General features: G+C 45.3%; 1 protein-coding gene across 1 annotated transcript in view; it reads left to right on the top strand.

The window, feature by feature from the left end:
- Window positions 1-21,074, top strand: part of SLC15A1 (solute carrier family 15 member 1) — a gene marked incomplete at its 5' end in the record, with an annotated part of 37,650 nt that overhangs the window by 3,958 nt on the left and 12,618 nt on the right. The window contains 13 exon segments of the mRNA NM_214347.1: window positions 1,480-1,579; window positions 1,799-1,889; window positions 3,670-3,753; window positions 4,562-4,644; window positions 9,183-9,269; window positions 10,074-10,163; window positions 13,031-13,075; window positions 13,231-13,263; window positions 13,348-13,436; window positions 13,967-14,048; window positions 15,864-15,983; window positions 17,300-17,446; window positions 18,862-18,911. Coding sequence (NP_999512.1) covers window positions 1,480-1,579; window positions 1,799-1,889; window positions 3,670-3,753; window positions 4,562-4,644; window positions 9,183-9,269; window positions 10,074-10,163; window positions 13,031-13,075; window positions 13,231-13,263; window positions 13,348-13,436; window positions 13,967-14,048; window positions 15,864-15,983; window positions 17,300-17,446; window positions 18,862-18,911 — 1,101 coding nt within the window.

Here is a 21,074-nt window from a genome sequence, read left to right as displayed (position 1 = left end):
ATTTATTTTTTATTTCATGAGGTTAGTACTGAAACATGCCTACAATGAATGCATGGCATAGAATACTCAATTGGCCGTGTTTTTGTTGTCCTTTATTTAAAGTACTTAGAGTAACACCGCCAAACACAAGTTGTATTAAGAGGCAAAGAAGATGACAGAGGTGCTTCAGCCAGTTAATCCAGGAAGATGGGAATGTTTTTTTTTTTTTTTTTTTAAGACTGTAGCACTTTTTGTTTTCTTTTTGGCTGTCCTTTGGCATATGGACTTCAGGGGCCAGGGATCAGATCCGAGCCACAGTTGCAACCTATGCCACAGCTGCAGCAAAGCTGGATCTGTAACCTGCTGTGTCTGGCCAGGGATTGAACCTACATCCCAGAGCTGCAGAGACACCACTGATCCTGTTGCACCACAGTGAGACCTCCTAGGCATGATTTTTTAAAGTATTAATTCTGCATAAAGTGTCTTCCCTGACTTTGTCTGTTTCATAAGCTATTTTTTAGCACTTTTAAGCAGTATTAGCAACCAAGAAGATATGGAATACACACTCATAAAACCCGAAGTTTGTAGCAACCTACTGTAAACTAACAAAACTATAAAATGATGGTTGGTAAATTCTATGAGTGATTTTTTTTTTCAAATCAGGAGGAAAACACAGTTAACTTGGAAAATACTAAAGTAAATTTTAAAAGTAATCTATAATCCCTTTTATGATTATAAATAATCTTTTTATTAAAAAGTTATAATGTTAAACCTTTTGCTCTACTTTTTCTTTTTTCTTTCTTGGGCCGCTCTTGCGGCGTATGGAGGTTCCCAGGCTAGGGGTCTAATCGGAGCCATAGCCACCAGCCTACGCCAGAGCCACAGCAACTCGGGATCCGAGCCGTGTCTGCGACCTACACCACAACTCATAGCAACACCAGATGGTTAACCCACTGAGCAAGGGCAGGGATCGAACCCGCAACCTCATGGTTCCTAGTCGGATTCGTTAACCACTGCGCCACCACGGGAACTCCGCTCTACTTTTTTCTAGTCTTCCATACTTCACAAACGAGTACCATCCTACTGCATAACCTGTTATTCTGCTTTGCAATTAAATCATATTTTCTGATGTTTTTTAATGACTATCATGAGTCTGTTATGATTGTACCAGAGACAGTGCTTAAAATCTCTCTTACCCATTCTTTTGCTAAAAATGATAAGGCTATGAAAGAACTCCATACATCAATCTTTGTTCAAGATTCAAGCCATTGCTTTAAATTTTCTAGATGGTAAATTATTAGATAAAGCTATGCCCTTGAAGGCCCTTGAGTTCAAGTTTCATTCAACTGGCAAGACTGCATTGCTGTGAGTTATCTTCTCACACGGGTTGAATCCCTCCTCTGTGTTTACCACTGTGCACGGTCCTCGTAGGGAAATTTGGGAAGGAGGCTCCTGCTTCTAAGGACCTCACATTTGAGCAACACTCCCCTCTTTCCCTAGGGCGCTGTCCATGATCGGCCTGGCCCTGATTGCTCTGGGTACTGGCGGGATAAAGCCCTGTGTGTCGGCCTTTGGGGGCGATCAGTTTGAAGAGGGCCAGGTAAGAGCAAGTGTCTCCAGAGAAACCACGTAAGTGCTTGTGAAGCCCCAGGAATCAAACTGCACCAACACAAAGTGTGTTCTCCCTCGGAGGCTGTTCGAATACACATGAAAATAAGACACCGCCCAGAACTAAGCTAGACGTCAAGTCAGGCCATCAGCCACAGTTGCTCAGTTGCTATAGACCCAAAGTCATCACACCTTATCCTTTTTATTACAGGAAAAGCAAAGAAACCGATTTTTTTCCATCTTTTATTTGGCCATTAATGCTGGAAGTTTGCTTTCTACTATCATCACTCCCATGCTCAGAGGTAACAACTATCTGAAGTGGACCTTGGTTTTTCTTGTTTTTCAATTGTGAAGAGAAGTCAGGTGCAGTGGTTGAGCCCTTGTTTGTCTGCCTGCTTTTGGCTTCAGCTCTCGCATACATCCTGGAGGACACAGTGAAATCCAGAAGGCGAGCTGCTTTTCTTTCAAGGCCTGTCTCCTTTTCTGATCTTTGAATCCCTTGTCCAGTGACTGCCAAAGCATCTAGTCCATCCTTAGCACAGCAACCCATTTTTCTAAATTCTTGTCAAAGTCCTTATGCATATGGTAAGAGATAAGATGAGAGGCTGCCTGAAACCCATACTGGGTGGGTCGTAGTGGACATGTTTGCCTGCCAGCTTCACTCCCCGGTGACATTCAGTGACTTAGGAAGAAATTAGCGGCAGGGGTTTCTTTGCTTTCCTATCATCTCAGGTATTTCTAAGAGAACTGGCCCAAGAAAGAGGAGGAGGCAGCAGCTATCGGCAGCGCTCAGATTTTTAGTGCTTGCTAGCACTCCCCTGAGCGTTTATGAACTTCCCATGTGGAAGGGAATATGTGGGGATATATTAGATCAAAACAATATCGTGGTGTCCACACTTCAAGTGGGAATAAATTAAGAAATAAGATAATGTGGGGAGGGTTTGTATTTCTGCCTAGGGTAGTAGTTTGACGATAACACTTATGCCCCATTCCAGTGGGCTTTGTATAAAAACATACTAGCTTTTATTTTTACGTTAGGTGTCCTCACCTCCCTTCACCTCCCCTAACCTCCCCCAGGGTAATTTTTAAGAAGAAATCAATGGCTCTCATAGAAAATGAGCGTGTCACCTAGGTTTTGTATAACTTATTAGTTAATGGGGAAACTGGAAAGCTGCTCCAGTCAGTTCAAGTAAGGATTTGGCTAACAGAGTTATGTTCTTTATTGGGGGGGGGGTGGAATTATTTTGCCTTGCTATTAGCAGGAATCCCTGGGACAACCGTGGAGAGGAAACATTTGCACGCCTATAGTTTTCTACTCCTTGGCTTTTCTCTGCAGAATTGGGAAACAGCTGGCGAAAGACCAAGTCAAACCCCTTTCGGCTCAGATGAGGCCCCAGCACCCCAGAGAAAGGCTGTCCAGGAATTTCTGTTGCGCCTTCCAGAGTCTTCATTTTTCCCCTAGCGATGCTAGAATGTCAGAGATCAAATAGATCTTCAGTCAGGAGTTGGGAGAGTCTGGCCCACAGGCCAAGTTCAGAGATTTGGACGAGACCCTGTGGATGCAGCTGCTTTCATCTGCAAAGGCGAGGCTGGAGACTTGAGACCGGTCCACAGCCTAAGAGATTCACTCTCTGGCTCTTCACGGAAAAGCTAGTTGACCCCCTGCCCTGCCTGGATCAACTAATGATCTTCTGATTGGCATGACTTGAGGAACACACCGTTGTGATTTTCCAGGGTTCTTTGGTTTTACTTACTGAGTCCCAATAGCTTCAAGTCATGGTATCCGGGTCTTTTAATCTCCAGCTAAGTAAGTCTGCAGAACATAAGGGCGTCCCTCGATGTTGGCTTTGCTGGTACCAGACGTGTATTGAGCGGTTAAGATTAGAACCTGCCTCCGTCTCCTGCTCCTTCTACTAGAAAGCTGTTTTGCTCAGCTGGCAATGACATCAGTAAGGCAAATAGAAAAGTCTAGAACATTAAGTGAAAACAAGAAGTAATGATCAGTTAGGGGGTTAAAAAGCTGGAAACTAGATAAGCATTCTCATTGTCGTAATGAATGTTAATCTTATAATTTCTCTGCAGTTCAACAATGTGGAATTCACAGTACCCAGGCTTGCTACCCACTGGCATTTGGGGTTCCTGCTGCTCTCATGGCTGTATCTCTGAGTGAGTAGAGATCAGTTGAATTAATATGAGTCCTATGATCAGGTCAGGCCCCCACATTAATTGTTGTGCCCGATTTTTTAAAGTTCATGTAATAAATTGTAATGGTAAGTACTATAAAGAATTGCCATCCTGGAGTTCCTCTTGTGGCTCAGCGGAAACGAATCTGACTAGTATCCATGATGATGCAGGTTCGATCCCTGGCCCAGCTCAGTGGGTTAAGGAGCTGACGTTGCCATGGGCTATAGCGTAGGTTGCAGATGTGCCTTGGATCTGGCATTGTTGTGGCTATGATGTAGACTGGCAGCTACAGCTCTGATTTGACCCCTAGCCTAGGAACCTCTGTATGCCACAGGTGGGGCTGTAAAAAGAAGAAAGTAAGTTTTAACAGATTAGTTGCTGTTTTTGTCTGAAGATTAAAAAAAAAAGAAGAAACTCTCTTGCCATTGCAACCAGAAAATTAAAGCGGGGTTCTATGTCTTTGTAGCATAATATATGAATCTGCTTTGTGAAAGAGGGATAGAGCTTGTGCTCCAATAACTGTCCCGAGTGTCCGTGAGCTGCCCCACGTTCTGGGAAGGAGATAGCTGGGCTTCGGTGTTTGTGTATGGAAACACACTATTACTCAGGAGCTCCTGTGATTATTAGACTCAAAAGCACTGTCTAACTGGGAGAGAGGGCAGTGCACCCGTATTCTTTGAGTAACCCAGTGTTTCCAAAACAAGGTTGTAACTCCAGTGAAAGCACATCTTCTGGGTCACAAGGCTTTCTGTCAAACAACCTGTTAACATATCTCTCTTGCCCTCCCCAGTTGTGTTTGTCATGGGCAGCAGAATGTACAAGAAGCTCAAGCCCCAGGGTAATGTCATGGCCAAAGTCGTCAAGTGCATCGGGGTAAGGATTTCAGTTGTCCTCTGTCTCAGTCACGTTTAGTCACCCCAGGCCTTCTGTCTCCTATAAATTAAAATTTAATGAAACTTTGACTTTCCTTTAAACGCTTTATGAGTGTTCTTTACTATTTTGATAAATTGACGTTTTTTCTTTCTTTTTTTTTTTTTTTTTGGTCTTCTTTTTTGCCATTTCTAGGGCCACTCACGTGGCGTATGGAGGTTCCCAAGCTAGGGGTCGAATCAGAGATGTAGCCACCGGCCTACACCACAGCCACAGCAACGCGGGATCCAAGCTGCGTCTGCAACCCACACCACAGCTCATGGCAACGCCGGATCCTTAACCCACTAAGCAAGGCCAGGGAACAAACCTGCAACCTCATGGTTCCTAGTTGGATTCCTTAACCACTGAGCCACGACGGGAACTCCCAATTGATGTTTTCTTATAAGACTCAGCAAATGGAAGAGGACACGAAGAGAACTCAAAAAGGGAGGGATGGACATGGCTGCTAAACTGATAAAATAAGATCCGTGGTGAAAGACAAGCAAACCAAAGGGACTCTCCCCCTGTCGAAATGACACACTATGTCTGATGTTTGTCGGGGAGCAGTGAAGCAGACACGGAGAGGCCTGGGTTCCTAGTGCGAATCAGGAACATGAGGTGGGGAAAGTGCCAGGAGAAAGTGTTGGGCAACTGGAGTTCCCATCGTGGCTCATCGGCAATGAACCCGACGAGGATCCATGAGGATGCAGGTTAGATGTGGGTTAAGGATCCAGCATTGCTCAGGCTGTGGTGTGGGTCGCAGACGTGGCTCAGATCCCGAGTTGTTTGGGCTGTGGCTCCAACTCAACCCCTAGCTTTGGAACTTCCATGTGCTGCACCTGTGGCCCTGAAAAGCAAAAAAGAAAAAGAAAAGGAAGAAAGTGTCAGTAATCTACTTCTAGGAACTATGGCTAAGAAAATAACTTTTAAAAATAAATAGCATCAAAAGCACTGAGTTCCCATTGTGGCTCAGGAACTAGACTAGTATCCATGAGGATGTGGGTTCAATCCCTGGCCCTGCTTAGTGGGTTAAGGATCTGGCATTGCCATGTGCTATGGTGTAGGTTACAAATGTGGCTCGGATCTGGTGTTGCTGTGGCTGTGGTGTAGGCTGGCAGCTGCAGCTCTGATTCAACCCCTAGCCTGGGAACTTCCATATACCACAGGGGAGGCCCTAAAAAGCAAAAAAAAAAAAAAAAAAAAAAAGAATACAGATTCATATAAGAAGATATTCAATGTGGAATCTAAAATATGGCACAGGAGTTCCCACTGTGGTGTGGCGGGTTAAGGATCTGGAGTCAGATTTGATCCCTGACCCAGGAACTTCCATATGCATGGGTGTGGCCAAAGTAATAAATAAGCAAAATAAAATAAAATATGTCACGATTGAACCTATCTACAAAACAGAAACAGACTCACAGACATAGAGAACAGACTTGTGGTTGCCAAGAGGGGAGGGAGGAGGGACTGGGAGGGACGGGGAGTTTGGGGTTAGTAGATGCAAACTATGACATTTCAAATGGACAGACAGCGAAGTCCTAGTGTATAGCATAGGGAACTAGACCCAATTTCCTAGGATAGGCGATGATGGAAAATATTGCTGAAGAAGATGTGTATGTGTATACATATATGTATGTATACACACACACATATATAAATGACTGAGTCACTTTTCTCTACAACAAAAAAGAAATTGGCACAGCATTGTTAATCATCTGTACTTTTTTTTTTTTTTTTTTTTTTTTTGTCTTTTTGCCTTTTCTAGGGCTGCTCCTGCGGCATATGGAGGTTCCCAGGCTAGGGGTCCAATCAGAGCTGTAGCCGCCGGCCTACGCCAGAGCCACAGCAACTCGGGATCTGAGCCTCGTCTGCGACCTACACCACAGCTCACGGCAACGCCGGACCCTTAACCCACTGAGCAAGGCCGGGGATCAAACTCGCAACATCATGGTTCCTAGTCGGACTGTTAACCACTGCGCCACGACGGGAACTCCAATCAGCTGTACTTTAAAAAAAAATTTAAAAAGATTATCAATGTAATATTTAGGAAAAAACACTTGTGACAAAAATCGAAGTCCAGCAAGCTGCTGAAAGTAGAGCAGTGTTTAACTTATAATAAATCTATGTCATATTATGCAGCTGTCAGAAATCTCTGTTTTCAGAACCATACAGGAATATGCAGAATTGTGGTTTCTTCCTAGGCACCTGTGTGGCATGTGTCTTTACAAGCACATTTAAAGGCAGGAAATAAATGTTGCATGTAGAAATCTCTAAATAATGGAGTCAAATCACTTTATTCCCAAATATGGAATCTTTTTTAGGCATATCTACATTGTATAAGGGAGAAATGTGCCACTCTTCTTTTTTTAGAAGTGCGGGTAATCTTTTAGATGTAAAGCAGCCTTAAGATAGTTTTAATCACTTACCGTCCCCTTTTCCTGGCATTATTGCATTAAATTATACATATGCACTTTACTTTGTGACATAAACGTGTCCTCTGAGGATCAAAAAAATTCTCTTGGAGTTCCCTGGTGGCCTAGCAGTTAAAAATCCAGGGTTGTCACTGCTCTGGCTTGGGTCACTGCTATGGCACAGGCTCCATCCCTAGTCCAGGAGCTTCCTTATGCCACAGGGGTAGCCAAAAAAAAAAAAATTTTCTCTCAACTTGCAGCTCTTCCCTTTTCCTCCTGAACTTTCCGCTAACGTTAAATCCATTCCCACCAAAAAGCTTCTTCCAGGCTGAAAGGAAAAATCCAGTTCCAGTGACCTCTCCAAGTCCTTCCTTCCCAAGTAGCTGATGACTTAGTTTCAACTCCACAAGAACAGCTTCAAGCTACTTAGTCATGAGACTTCTATTCCCAGGGGTTCCCATTGTGGCACAGTGGAAACGAATCAGACTACTATCCATGAGGATGTGGGTTTGATCCCTGGCCTCACTCAGTGGGTTGCAGATCTGGTGTTGCCATGCCCTGTGGTATCAGTCATAGACGTGGCTCAGATCTCCTGTTGCTGTGACTGTGGTATAGGCTAGCAGCTGCAGCTCCGATTCGACTCCTAGCCTGGAAACTTCCCTATGCCATGAGTGTGGCCCTAAAAAGCAAAATAATAATAATAATAATAATATTTCCCAGTATCCTAAGTCAGCCCATAGCTTTGCGTTATTGCCTTTACGTCACATGCAGGTCCCCAACTGGCATCCCTATCGCCGCATCCTGCAGCTGCATCTTTGCAGGATCTCCTGCCTTTTGCTTTCCTAAATCCTTCTTACTAACAAGGAAACTTGGAAGCCTCTAATTTTATAATGGGTGGTGGTAGATAAGGTTGTTTTTCTGATCATTGTTAGCATATTTTAATCTATATTTAACTATAACCTTTATTTTCTTCTAATTCCATTGAGAATTACGTAGTGAGTTCTCCCTCTCCTTCGTGACTATAATATATATATAACGTATAGAACTTCTCTATTCAATATGGTAGCCACTGCTCACTTGTGACGATTGAACATTTGAAATGTGGCAGGTACAACTGGGGAAGAGAATTTTAAATTGGATTTCACTTAAAATTCATTTAAATTATGTAATGTCTTATACACAGTGGGTTCTCTTAAAAACGGATACTCGATTCAGTTATTGGAAAGCTTTTAAATATGTTTGGAACAACTTAGGTATATAACTCGAGTTTTTCAAAGATGGACAAAAATGCTATGGACTGCAAATACAGATCAAACATTTCTAATAAAAATGTGGCAACCAAATTGAAATGTGGCATAAGCGTGAAATAGACCCTGGATTTTGAAGACTTGGTATAAAAAGAGAATGTAAAATTCATCATTAGTTTTTTTAATATTGACTACCTATTATGATCCTGTTTGGGATTTGTTGGGTTAAATTAAATATGTTTTAATGAATTTCACCTGTTTCATGGCTACCAGGAAACTTACATTGCAGATGTGTCACATGTTACATTTCTACTGAGCACTCCTCTCCGGAGGATTTGGAGAGTAAAATGGTAGCAGCATGACTTTTTGTACCCCAGCTCAAACACTCGCCGTTAGTGAGACCTTAGAAATAAATACCTCTTGGAATTCCCATCATGGCGCAGTGGTTAATGAATCCGACTAGGACCCATGAGGTTGCGGGTTCGATCCCTGGCCTTGCTCAGTGGGTTAAGGATCCGGCGTTGCCGTGAGCTGTGGTGTAGGTCTCAGAATCGGCTCGGATCCCGCGTTGCCGTGGCTCTGGCGTAGGCCGGCGGCTACAGCTCTGATTGGACCCCTAGCCTGGGAACCTCCATATGCTGTGGGAGCAGCCCAAGAAATGGCAAAAAGAAAAAAAAGAAATAAATGCCTCTTACACCTTCAGCACCCTCACGGTACTAGTGTCTACAATTTTATATTTTGCTTCTCTCGTACACCTTCCATTAAAGGGAGTTTAGTTGAAATGCGTTTCACTGATAAAGTAGTCGTTTCTCTTTTGAAATTTGACTTTTCTTCCTTGCTTCAGTTTGCCATCAAAAATAGGTTTAGGCATCGGAGTAAGAAGTTTCCCAAGAGGGAGCACTGGCTGGACTGGGCCAAGGAGAAATATGACGTAAGTGACAATTATTGCTCTGATAGCCCTAATTCATACTACTAAAGCTACGTGGATGGAAGTATCAGCTGTAGCTTCATAAACTTTATCAGCATTTTAAATAAGACTGTATGTGAGAGTGTTTGTTTCTATTGAAAAGAATTTGAGGAGTTCCCGTTATGGTGCAGTAGAAACGAATCCGACTAGGAACCATGAGGTTGAGGGTTCAATCCCTGCCCTTGCTCAGTGGGTTAAGGATCCGGCGTTGCCGTGAGCTGTGGTGTAGGTTGCAGACACAGCTCGGATCCCACGTTGCTGTGGCTGTGGTATAGACCAGCAGCTGTAGCTCTGATTCGACCCCTAGCCTGGGAACCTCCATATGCCACAGGTGCGGCCCTAAAAAGACAAAAAAAAAAAAAAAAAAGAAAAGAATTTGATAAACAATGGATGTAATTTATCTGGAAACAAGATCACCTTTTCCTAGATTATCTTGCAGTCTGATCTACCAGAAGTTCTATCTCATAACGGTCATGGAACTTTAGTTTGAAGGTGGAAGAGCTAAGCGGTGCTGGTGGGGTTTACATTTAGTGGAATGTGCATTTAAATTCAAGTAACTTACCTCCTGAACTGGTGTTTTCACTCATGTTTTAAAGACCTTAGGAATGTTTGGTTTTCTAAAAAAACCCGAGGTAGGTTCTTGGAACAATGAGTCATCTCCCAGCTTGTCCCTAGATGCACATGTGTCCGTGCTGAAGATGACATGGCCTGATGGCTGTGAGTGACCCCAGTGGTGGCTGACTTGTCCCCCCCTCACCCCGACTGCAGGAGCGGCTCATCTGTCAAATCAAGATGGTCACGCGCGTGATGTTCCTGTATATCCCGCTCCCCATGTTCTGGGCTTTGTTTGACCAGCAGGTAACGTGAAACCGCGTGTCTGGGTGTCTTCATTGTAGGAAACATTCTGGGGGCGTGGCCAGGGCATTCGCATGTACCAAGCTGTGCTTGCTTAGTACTCAGCTCCCGAAAATGTCCTCAACGTTCTCTTCCTGTTATTTCCCCCCCCCCCCACCGCCACCTTCAGGGCTGTAACCGCAGCATATGGAGGTTCCCAGGCGAGGGGTCGAATCAGAGCTGCAGCTGCCACCCTACGCCACAGCCATAGCAACGCGGGATCCGAGCTGTGTCTGCAACCCACACCACAGCTCACAGCAATGCCGGATCCTTAACCCATCGAGCAAGGCCAGGGATCGAACCTGTGTCCTCATGGATACCAGTCAGGTTTGTTACCGCTGAGCCACGGCAGGAACTCCCTGTTCCTTTTTTATATTTCATGTATTTAGTCATTTGTTGGAGCGCCTCGGGTTTATTTAATTAAAAAAAAAATCCTCTAGAGAGTTCCGTCCACATTTATGTGGCAAAAACAATGAAGAAAGTTACGTCAACTAAAAACAAATGCACAACGCGAGAGTTGTGAGTTAAGTTTGATCTGGGGCAGTGAGGACGCTACCCCGGGGGGCAGCATTTCAGATCGCTCTGAAACACTGCTCCAAGAGGCAGGGGAGGCCAGTGTGTGGGTGATTCTGGTGAAGGGGGAGGTCCGTGCTGTCAAGCACGCATGGTGCAGAAGGCCACCACTAGTCACAGGAGCAGATGTCACAGAGAAGGATTTATTGCTTTTCTAGATAGGAGGAGAGGCAAGAATTGGGCTCATAAAATCTTCTCCTGCCAATATCTACCTGAAGACCTGGTCCACCAGTTTTCCCAGAGCACAGAGAGCCTCCCTCCTGATCTACCCCGAGCTCCTTTCAGGGGGTGTTGAGGGTCTCAGCCACAGCAGCGCAGGATTCAGTCCATATAGAGGCAGATGCCAAGTGCCAAAGTCTAGTTCACAATTAGGTGGAGTCAGGTCAAGGAGCCGTGGCAAAGATTTGATGCAAGAATCTAGGACTCCTGCCAGTCAAGGCGGCACTCAAGTTGAGCTTTTCTGCTGATGCAGTGTGGGAAAAGTCAGGCTATCTTTCTGGGATCCACAGAGTATTTAAACTGAGAAGAACAGGGAGTTCCCTTCGTGGCTCAGCGGTTAACGAACCCGACTAGTATTCATGAGGACTCGGGTTCGATCCCTGGCCTTGCTTAGTGGGTTAAGGATCTGGCGTTGCCGTGAGCTGTGGTGCAGGTGGCAGATGCAGCTCAGATTCCACTTGGCTGTGGCTGTGGCGTAGGCTGGGGGCTACAGCTCTGATTGGGCCCCAGACTGGGAACCTCCATATGCCATGGTGTGGCCCTAAAAAGACAAAAAGACCAAAGGAATGAAAATTTAAAAAATAAACTGAAAAGAACTTGATACCTTCCATTATGGAATGGAATGCTTGTGCTAGAAGCCCGTCGAGAAAGGTGAAATGACTGCCAAAGTCATTCCTACCAGATCAAAAGCTAGAACAGATCATGGACTCACTGTCCTGCTCTTTCTCCTGCAGCTAGAAGAGTCACATCTAGAAGTTTCTCAAAATAGGGTTAGAAATCCTGATGCACGATGCTCAGTAGCCAAAGTGATAAAAAACTGGAATTGAAGAAACAGTTTACAAACATGAATGGTTTAATGGTGCAGGAAAGATTATTATCAGAGTAGAGTATATTTGGGAAAAAAAAACTTGAGCATAGAATTAATCTCCTTATTTGTAAGATGCATCTCAAGAAGCAGTTTTTCATGTTGCGTGGAGACTGGTTATTAGAATCAGACTCATGCTAGAAATGCACTCATCATCTTTTAGCTGCGTGACTTGGGCGTAATCCTTTAATCCTTCTGAACAGGCAAGGCTGTGACCATCAAAGCAGAGAATGTATACTAAGTATCCAGGGACTGCTTAAACATTAAGAATGTAGCCACGGAATTCCCGTCGTGGCTCAGCAATAACAAGCCTGACTAGTATCCACGAGGATGCGGGTTTGATCCCTGGCCTCGCTCAGTGGGTTAAGGATCCAGCATTGCCGTGAGCTGTGGTGTAGGTTGCAGACATGGCTCGGATCTGGCATTGCTGTGGCTGTGGCATAGGCTGGCAGCTATAGCTCTGATTTAATCCCTAGCCAGGAAACTTCCATATGTGGCAGGTGAGGCCCTAAAAAGTTTTAAAAAAAAAAAGGAACGACTTAGCCAGTGGCATATTTCCCGACTTTCTATGAGGTCCTCCTGATGCAGGTGACAGATTATGTTGAAACATTTATGTGTTATGTTCTCTGTGGAACATAAAACATAAACTTGAACAATCCTGTGTCTTCTTTTACGGTAAAGTAGGTTGACTATAACTAGGCTGCCCAGGTTGAAATCCATCACTCTCTTGATTGAAGGTGATTCTAGGTCAGCCTAGACTGCAACAGTAGGCTCGTAACAATAATAATGTTTCTGAAACCCTGATCCTGGTGTATATAAAATATCCTCAGGGTGTGAAGCTGCTTTCACCTTGCAGGTGATCCAGCCTCCTGGCAAAGCTCAGAAATGCATTTTTGTCTTTCCAAAGGATAGCTCATCTCAGAGTAGTACTTTCTAGAGTCTTCCTGTGGGATTGGAGTACTATATGGTTTTAATTGAAGAGCAGAAATGCAAGTTGTTTCTTCTTACCTACCATCACAATGGAGCTGGGAGATGAGCCTGATATTGGAAACACATTTTTGAACCCCCTGCCAATTTGGACTTCATTCCTGATATGGAGAAGATTCCACAATGACTTACAAAATGTTTAAAACCCACGTTCTCCAATGATGCCGTGAATTTATTTATTTTTAAGGGCTCCAGGTGGACACTGCAAGCAACGACCATGAATGGGCAAATTGTAAGTTTGGGACATGGAGACAGTTTACAGCCCCTGGTCGCATTTCCTTTGTTTTAGTCCCTTTGCCCCCCTTTCTCCTTCCCTCTCGTAAATTCCAACCCCAGTTGATCCTCTGTGTGAACTTAGCAATGAAATGTTTTCCCCCTTCTTTTTAGGGGTTGCTTAAAATCCAGCCGGATCAGATGCAGGTAGGAAAAAATACTTGAGTCACTTTCAGGGATCAAAGCCCCCTGGGAGACAACAGTAACGGCTCCTCGCTGCTTCGTCCGCAGACCGTCAACGCCATCCTGATCGTTATCATGGTTCCCATCATGGATGCTGTGGTGTATCCTCTGATCGCGAAGTGTGGTTTGAATTTCACGTAGGTGGCCCTCGGTGTGGGCTTGGGACTGGGGCTCAGTCAGTGCCAGGGCTTTGCCAGGGCTTTGCACATGAGCTGTCCTCAGCTCCCAGAGCCTCAGTGGAAAGAACGGCTCGCTCCCCCCCCAAACCCCCTGTATGGAGTGGGTTTTCAAAGACATCTTCTTGAGTCAGAGGTCTGTGTGCCAATGTTTCTGAAAATTGGCCCTTAAAAATCAGTGCTATTCATGGCAGCCTGAAAAAGCCTCTGAAGACGACTCCCTTGTAGGTGATGGAGATTTTAACTATGAGCCAAAGGATCCCCGAACTATAGTTTCCAGAAATGAAATGTTCGAATGGCAGTGAGAAGCTGTGGGCATTTATCCTCCTTAGCCTTGGTCTTGAGGAAGAGACAAAGCTTGGAATCTGTGTGTTTGGGGTGGGGGTTGGTTTTGTTAGGGGTGATGGGAGGGCGGTGCTCCCTTTGGGGGTTCACCATTCGCTCGCTTCTATGCGGCTGATTGAGGGTCCCTCTCTTGCTTGTCCCTCCAGCTCCCTGAGGAAGATGACAGTTGGGATGTTCCTGGCTTCCATGGCTTTCGTGGCAGCTGCCATCGTGCAGGTGGAGATTGACGTGAGTCGCGCACTGCTTCTCCAGTAGCCTTGCCTGGTGGGTCCAGGGGCGCGTCCAGAAGCTGTCCTTCTCCAGGACTGAGAGGACTGGGGGCAGGGCAGGGATTTTCTGATAAAGTAAGTCCTGGAGCTGTGGACCATATGCCCCTGGGCAAAATAGTCCCATTCTGTCAGGGTGCCCTGTGGGTTCTTGCCACTGCTGAGGACACAGCCAGGAATAGGGCCCAAAGAGTGCGCTCAGATGGAAGAAAAGCTGGATGGCGGTTTCCATTTGTAATACGGTTGTTCCGAGGGGAGGGGAGGGAAGTTCGCGGAAGGTGATCTTTGACCATCCGGTTAAAAGAGGAGATCCGGTTAAAAGAGGAGAACGGGTTAAAAGAGCTTCCACACTCACAACGTCCTTTAAAAATGTGTAAATTGTAATGGGAACTTTTTAATGGAGGGACAACTTTTGTATTCAAAGATTCCTAGTGGTGGTGCGTTTCCAAGCTAACCCACACATCTGTTGGACTCAAAATGGGACTAAACTAGATTCCAGAATGCTGTGAGTCTGAAATCGGGTCTTAGAAACAAGCTGTCATGTAGAACGTGAGACAAGAGGTAGATGATGCCTGTCCCCCTCCCCTCCTTTCCCCACCGCACCCCCCATCTCTCTTGTTCTCTGTCTCTTTCTCTATTTCTGTCTCTGTCTCTGTCTCCCTCTCCCTCCCTTCACCTTCTCTCCCGCCCCTTCTCTCTCTCTTTAAATTTTTGGTTGTGGTAAAACATATAAAACATACAAGTCACCACCTTAGCCATTTCTAAGTGGACCCTGTCCAGCAGCATCCGTACCATTGTGTACAGTTTCTAGAACGCCTTTCGTCTTGCAAAACTGAAACTCTGACCCACTGAACAGCAGCTCCCCCCTTCCCACCCCTCAGCCCCCCAGCTATAAACGTTCTCTTTTGTCTCCACGAATCTGACTGCTCTCGGCATCTCACATAAGTAGAATCACCCCGCGTTTGTCCTTTTGCGTCTGGCTTATTTCACTGAGCGTAACGTCGTCGAGGTTCATTCATGTTGTTGCATGTGTTAGAACTTCCTTCCTTTAAAGGCTGAATAACACTCCATCGCATGGATAGACCACATTTTGTTTAGCCATTTATCTGCCGATGGACATTTGGGTCCTTCCATCTCTTGGCAATTGTCAGTGATGCTGCTGTGAGCTTGTGGGAGGTACCCATTTTCTCTTGGACATAGCTTTGCGGAACATGAATTGTGGGGCTAAAATCAACACGGATTGCTTCAGCGACACGGGGATTTAAGAGAGGGCATTATAGGGAAAAGGCTGAAACCCTGAGCAGGGCGCGTGGCAGGAGACCATACAGCTCTGTGATGGGATATGGAGAGCCCTGTGTCCAGGGCTGAGGTCTGGGCTTCCAGAACGGCGAGTAAGGATGCCCGTGTCTGGGGAGACTGGCTCTCAGGCACCACGACAAGATTAATATTCATTTAGGTGACTAAATTCATTCGTGGTGACTCTGACCCCTCAGACATTAGGCTTCATACCCTGGCGTCCTTCAACCTGGAGGTGGCTATAGCTATAGGACCGAGAGCAGCTCCTTCTACTGCTTCCATGGCCAAAATGAGCATCGCTTTCTATGGGCGCCATGAGGTGCTGGATTGGAGGGTCCCTGGGCTTCATGGTGGGTGTTTGGTGTGACTCAGCCAGCACAGCCTCCCTCGGCCAGACGGGAAGGTGACCCCGGCACCACGGTTCAGGTCATCTTCAGTAGACACTGCAGACCTCACTGCCAATTCTATTTATTTTGCTCAGAAAACTCTTCCAGTCTTCCCCAAAGGAAATGAAGTCCAAGTTAAAGTACTGAACATAGGAAATAACAGCATGTCCGTATCTTTTCCTGGAACGACGGTGACCCTTGACCAGATGTCTCAAGTAAGTAGAAGGAAATGCAACTTTCTTTTTCCTCCTCTGTCCTGAGTTAAAAATAATAGGATTTAGAGAAGCTGGTCATCTTGGTCCTTGTTTAAGTCCTAAGATGAGTCCAGAAGTGAAATGTCTTCATATCCTGATCTCACTTTGACTTCTCTTGACCAGTGTGCTTTTTCATGTGCCGTGAATCGCCACGGGAGCTTGTTAAAATGCAGATTTGTGGGGTTCCCATTATGGCTCAGAAAGAACCTGACTAGTAGCCACAATATAGATTTGATCCCTGGCCTTGCTCAGGGGGTTAAGGATCTGGCATTGCTATGAGCTGCAGTGTAGGTCACAGATGCAGCTCAGATCCAGCATTGCTGTGGCTGCGGTGTGGGCTGGCACCTGCAGCTCTGATTCAACCCCTAGCCTGGGAACTTCCATGTGCTATAGGTGTGGCCCTAAAAACAAAAGAAAAAAAAAATGCAGATTCATGATCAGTAGGTCTGAAATGCTGCATTTTTATAAGTTCTCAGGTGATGTCGCTGTGGCTGGCATGGGGGACCACAGCTTAAACAGCAAGGGTCTGGGTCAGTGGTTCTCCCCCAGGGCTATTTTCCCCCAAGTGCCAGGGAACACTTGGCAATCTCGGGAGACAGTTTTTGTTGTCACAACTGAGAGTGTACTGTTGGCATCTCCTGTGTAGAAGCCAGAGATGCTGAGACATAGCCCCCTTCAACAAGAATTACCTGGCCCCAAATGCCAAGAGTGCCAAGGGTGAAAAACCCTACAGTGGATGGATGGTCACTGGTCTGGATTAGAGCTTTTCAACCTTACATCTATATTGGAATCACCCGAAGAGCTTTGAAAATTCTGATGCCAGCGTCCCAGCCCCAGAGGTTTTGATCTGGTCTCACTCCTGCTCAGCCACCATTGAGAACCTCTCCCCTAGATCTTGCCAAACTAATCGTTGTGGAGGAGAGAAAAGAGTTTGAATCCCAATGCTTGGGATTGATTTTCAGCCAGGCCGTTGCTGTTCTTTGCCCAGTGGTAGAAATCATTTCCACAGCATTTATCTTCATAAAATGAAATAAAAGTAACATGCTGGATGAGAATCATACTTCTTGCGGAAACATGAAACAACTTTAGGATCGAGTCCACAAGAGTGGGGTAGAGCGGGGGCCGAGAAAAACCACTGCCAGCTCCCCCCACCAGAGGCATTTTTGGATGTGGGTGAAGGTGGCCTGGGATGGCAGGTGGCACGCATGGCACTGTTGAGTTACACGGTGCCAAACAAGGCTCTGGTATTAACCACGAGTCCTTTTTCCCCGTTACAGACACACGAATTTCTGACTTTCGACGTCAACAAACTGACAAGTATAAACATTAGTTCTGCTGGATCACCAGCCACTCCAGTAACTTACAACTTTGAGCAGGGCCATCGCCATACCCTTCTGGTGTGGGGCCCCAGTCACTACCGAGTGGTAAGTAGCTGGGCATCTGCAGCCAACTCTTGACTGTGCGCGATGAGGCGGCCTTGAGGGGCTGTGACTTTGTCTTGAGTAGCATCATATTGGATAATCCTCAGGTCTTCCCTCTTCCAGGACCCAAGTCCTTTGACTTCCAGCAAAAGTTTGACTGGTGGGACTTCCCACTGTGGCTCAGTGGAAAGGAATCTGACCAGCATCCATGAGGGCACAGGTCCGATCCCTGGCCTCGCTCAGTGGGTTAAGGATTCCATGTTGCCGTGAGCTGTGGTGTAGGTCTCAGACTCGGCTCGGATCTGGCATTGCTGTGGCTGTGGTGAAGGCTGGCAGCTGCAGCTCCAATTCGACCCCTGGCCTGGGAACCACCATATGTCTCGGGTGTGACCCTCAAGAGACATTGACCAAAAAGAAAAAAAAAAAGTTTGACTGGTGGATGAGAAGAGTTAATATCAATTTTAAAAAATTTGAAAAAATTTGAAAAGAACCGGGCATGGGGTGGGGTGTGTGTGTGTGTACACAAGTCACACAGTATATATGTGTGGATATGAAGTCTCAGACTTTTTGAGATAAAATTTTAAATATATCATTAGTGGCATTCATTTTTTAAAAAAATTGCACTGAGTAATTGGGAAATTGGAGCAGTCTCTGAAAATGTAAAGTGAATAATAGTACATCAGGTGAAAGCAGTAAAAATACATGTAAATGACTTCATGACAAAATATAGGTATCTAGTTATGCCATTCAGCAGATAAAGAAGCTCTTATGTTGACCTAATGAAGGAGTTATGGGTATTCTGTAAAGTGAACTTTTCTGGAGAAATGAGCTTCTATAAAGCGCAATGTGGGGAGTTCCTGGTGTGGCGAAGCGGAAACGAATCCGACTAGGAGCCATGAGGTTACAGGTTTGATTCTTGGCCTCGCTTAGTGGGTTAATGATCTGGCGTTGCTGTGAGCTGTGGTGTAGGTTGCAGATGCAGCTTGGATCTGGTGTGGCTGTGGCTGTGGTGTGGGCTGGCAGCTGTGGCTCCAATTCAACCCCTAGCCTGGGAACCTCCACATGCTGCGAGTGCGACCCTAAAAAGACAAAAGACAAAAAAATTAAAAAAAAAAAATTTAAATCTTCAATATGGAGTTAAGGCCTCATGGTAATGTATTTAATTAGGGAGCTGTTGAATGGCTTGGCCTACGTTCTTAGAGGGCAGGATTCTGTGGAACCGCTAAAAAGCAAGCGTTAGCAGCTGTAGAGGCTCGTGTTAACTTCAAGAAAAACCAGGGCTTAAGGGCAGAGCCTCAAACTCATCATTATGCCCTCACTCCCAGGATAAACGCCAGCATCACTCCCCTTCTTAAAGGCTGAAATGTCCACCTGAACTTATTCTAATGAGTTAGCTTTGAAAATGTTTTCTTTCTCAGGTAAAGGACGGCCTTAACCAGAAGCCTGAAAAAGGAGAAAACGGAGTCAGGTATGTATATTTCTTTAAAACTTCTGTTGTATCAGCTTCTCCTGGAAGTAATGCATACCTATAATAAAATCCAGCTGTAGCAAGGATATCAGCTGAGAGCATAGGATTTATCCCAGGAATGTAAGGCTGGCTCAGTATTTTTTTTAATTAATCAATAAAACGCATCATCTTAGTAAATTCAAGAGGAAAATCCACAGCATATCAACTGAAGCAGAAAAGCATTTGATAAAATTCAGCATCCATTCATGATAACAACTCTCAGCAAATCAGGAACTGATGGGAACTTCCTTACTCCGAAAGAAGACATTTAGAAAAACCTGGGAACTTCCATATGTCGCAGGTGCAGCCCTAAAAAAAAGCAGAAAAAAAGTGATCAGTCTGAAGAAGAAGAAAATATTACTTTTTAGCCTTAAAAAAAAAAAAAAAAAAAAAAACTTACTGAAATACAGTTGATTGCCAGTGATGTGTTAGTTTTAGGTTATAGCAAAGTGATTCAGTATATCTATCTGTGTGTGTGTATATATATATATATATATTGAGAATAATATAGGTATTCTGTTTTTAGATTCTATTCCATTATAGGTTATTGCAGGATATTGTTCCCTGTGCTACACAGTGGATCCTTGTTGGTCATCTATTTTATATACAGTAGTGTGTATATTTTAATCCCAAACTTCTAATTTATCCCCCCCAACTTTATATCCTTGAAAATATATCCTCAAAAGGAAATATTCTGCATATCAGGACTAATTAACATTCCATGCGTCACTCAGCGGTCCTGCATCTTGACTGCTTTAATTTAACCAAGACTTTCTCACATGCCTTTTGTTTTTTCCTGGAACTTCCTTGGCCTCTTGTCGAGAAAAGCGCAAGCCTTTATCCCCCAGGGGAGCCAGGGAACGGATCCAACGATCCGCTTCTCTCTGGAAGCCTTCCACGTACGTGCTCTGTGACCGAACTGAACTTTGGCTCTGTAGTCCCTCGAGGCCACTGTCCTCATAGAATTTTCACTGTGTGCCCAGGTTTTAGCTTTTCTTTCTTGGGCTCTGTGTCATCTTTCTCGTTTTGATGCAGATTATGCTCAGTTATCTTGCCAAGAGGAGCTGTGAAATAAAATTGCAAGCCCTTGCCTGCCTGAAAATGTCTTTTTCTGTTCTTACACTTGGTCAGAGGTTGGCTGCTGTTTTCTTCCAGAACTTTGGAGGTTTATTTCTATTGGCATCTAGCACCTAGTTGTGCTGACAAAAAAAAAAAAAAAAAAAGTCATCTGCCTGTCTTTGTAGTCAATTTCATTTTCTCGTCGCCAGGCTTTATCTTCTTTCTCCGTGGTGCGCTCACATTTCTCTGCAGCATAATTCCAACTGGATTTGATGTTATTCCTCTTGCCAGCACGGGGACCTTTCCGTTTTTGGTTCCTTCCATCACTTTCTCTGTTCTCTTCTGCATTAGTCTCCTAGGGTGGCCACAGCAAAGCCCCACGGCCAGGGAGGCTTGAACCCACAGAAAGTGGCTTCCTCGCAGTTCTGGAGCCTGGAAGTCGAGGTCGGGGTGGGGGTGGGGTTGCTCTCCTCCGAGGTCCTCTCTCTGTGACCTGGCAGTCTTGGCCCTTGGTGTGCCTGGGTCCTCAGCTCCTCCGCTGAGGATGGCATCAGTTGACCTAATGACCTCGTGGTCCCTCTTCAAAGACCCTGTCTCCAAATACAGGCACATCCTGAGGGGCTGGGGGTTCAGACCTCAACATGTGAATCGGGGCGGGGGAGACACAGTCCATCCCCTGACACCTTTTCTGTCTTCTGAATTGTTCACACACACACACACACACACACACACACACTCACACCCACACACACATCCCGCCTTAGCAGGTCTGGAAAGAAATGGGCTGATAATGGTCACCTGGGCCTTCCAAATTCTGAGCTGGAAGTGCCTCTGGGGTTTCCTTTGTGTCTCAGAATCCATTGCTTTGGTTTCTTCAGAAATGTCTCCTAACTTTAGAAACTTTGGCTTCTAAATTTATTTATTTATTTTGCTGTGGTTAGGCCATATCTTATTTGGTCTGTCTGTCTGTCTGTCTGTCTGTTACGGACAATTTAGAGTGTGGTATCCTTTCTTGTCCTGGTGCTGTTAAAGCCTCATTCCCCCCTCTCTTCCCCCCGCCCCCCC

The sequence above is a fragment of the Sus scrofa genome, chromosome 11, assembly GCF_000003025.6.
Source record: "Sus scrofa isolate TJ Tabasco breed Duroc chromosome 11, Sscrofa11.1, whole genome shotgun sequence".
In the NCBI taxonomy this organism is placed as follows: domain Eukaryota; kingdom Metazoa; phylum Chordata; class Mammalia; order Artiodactyla; family Suidae; genus Sus; species Sus scrofa.
This window is presented reverse-complemented; position numbering and strand designations above follow the sequence as displayed.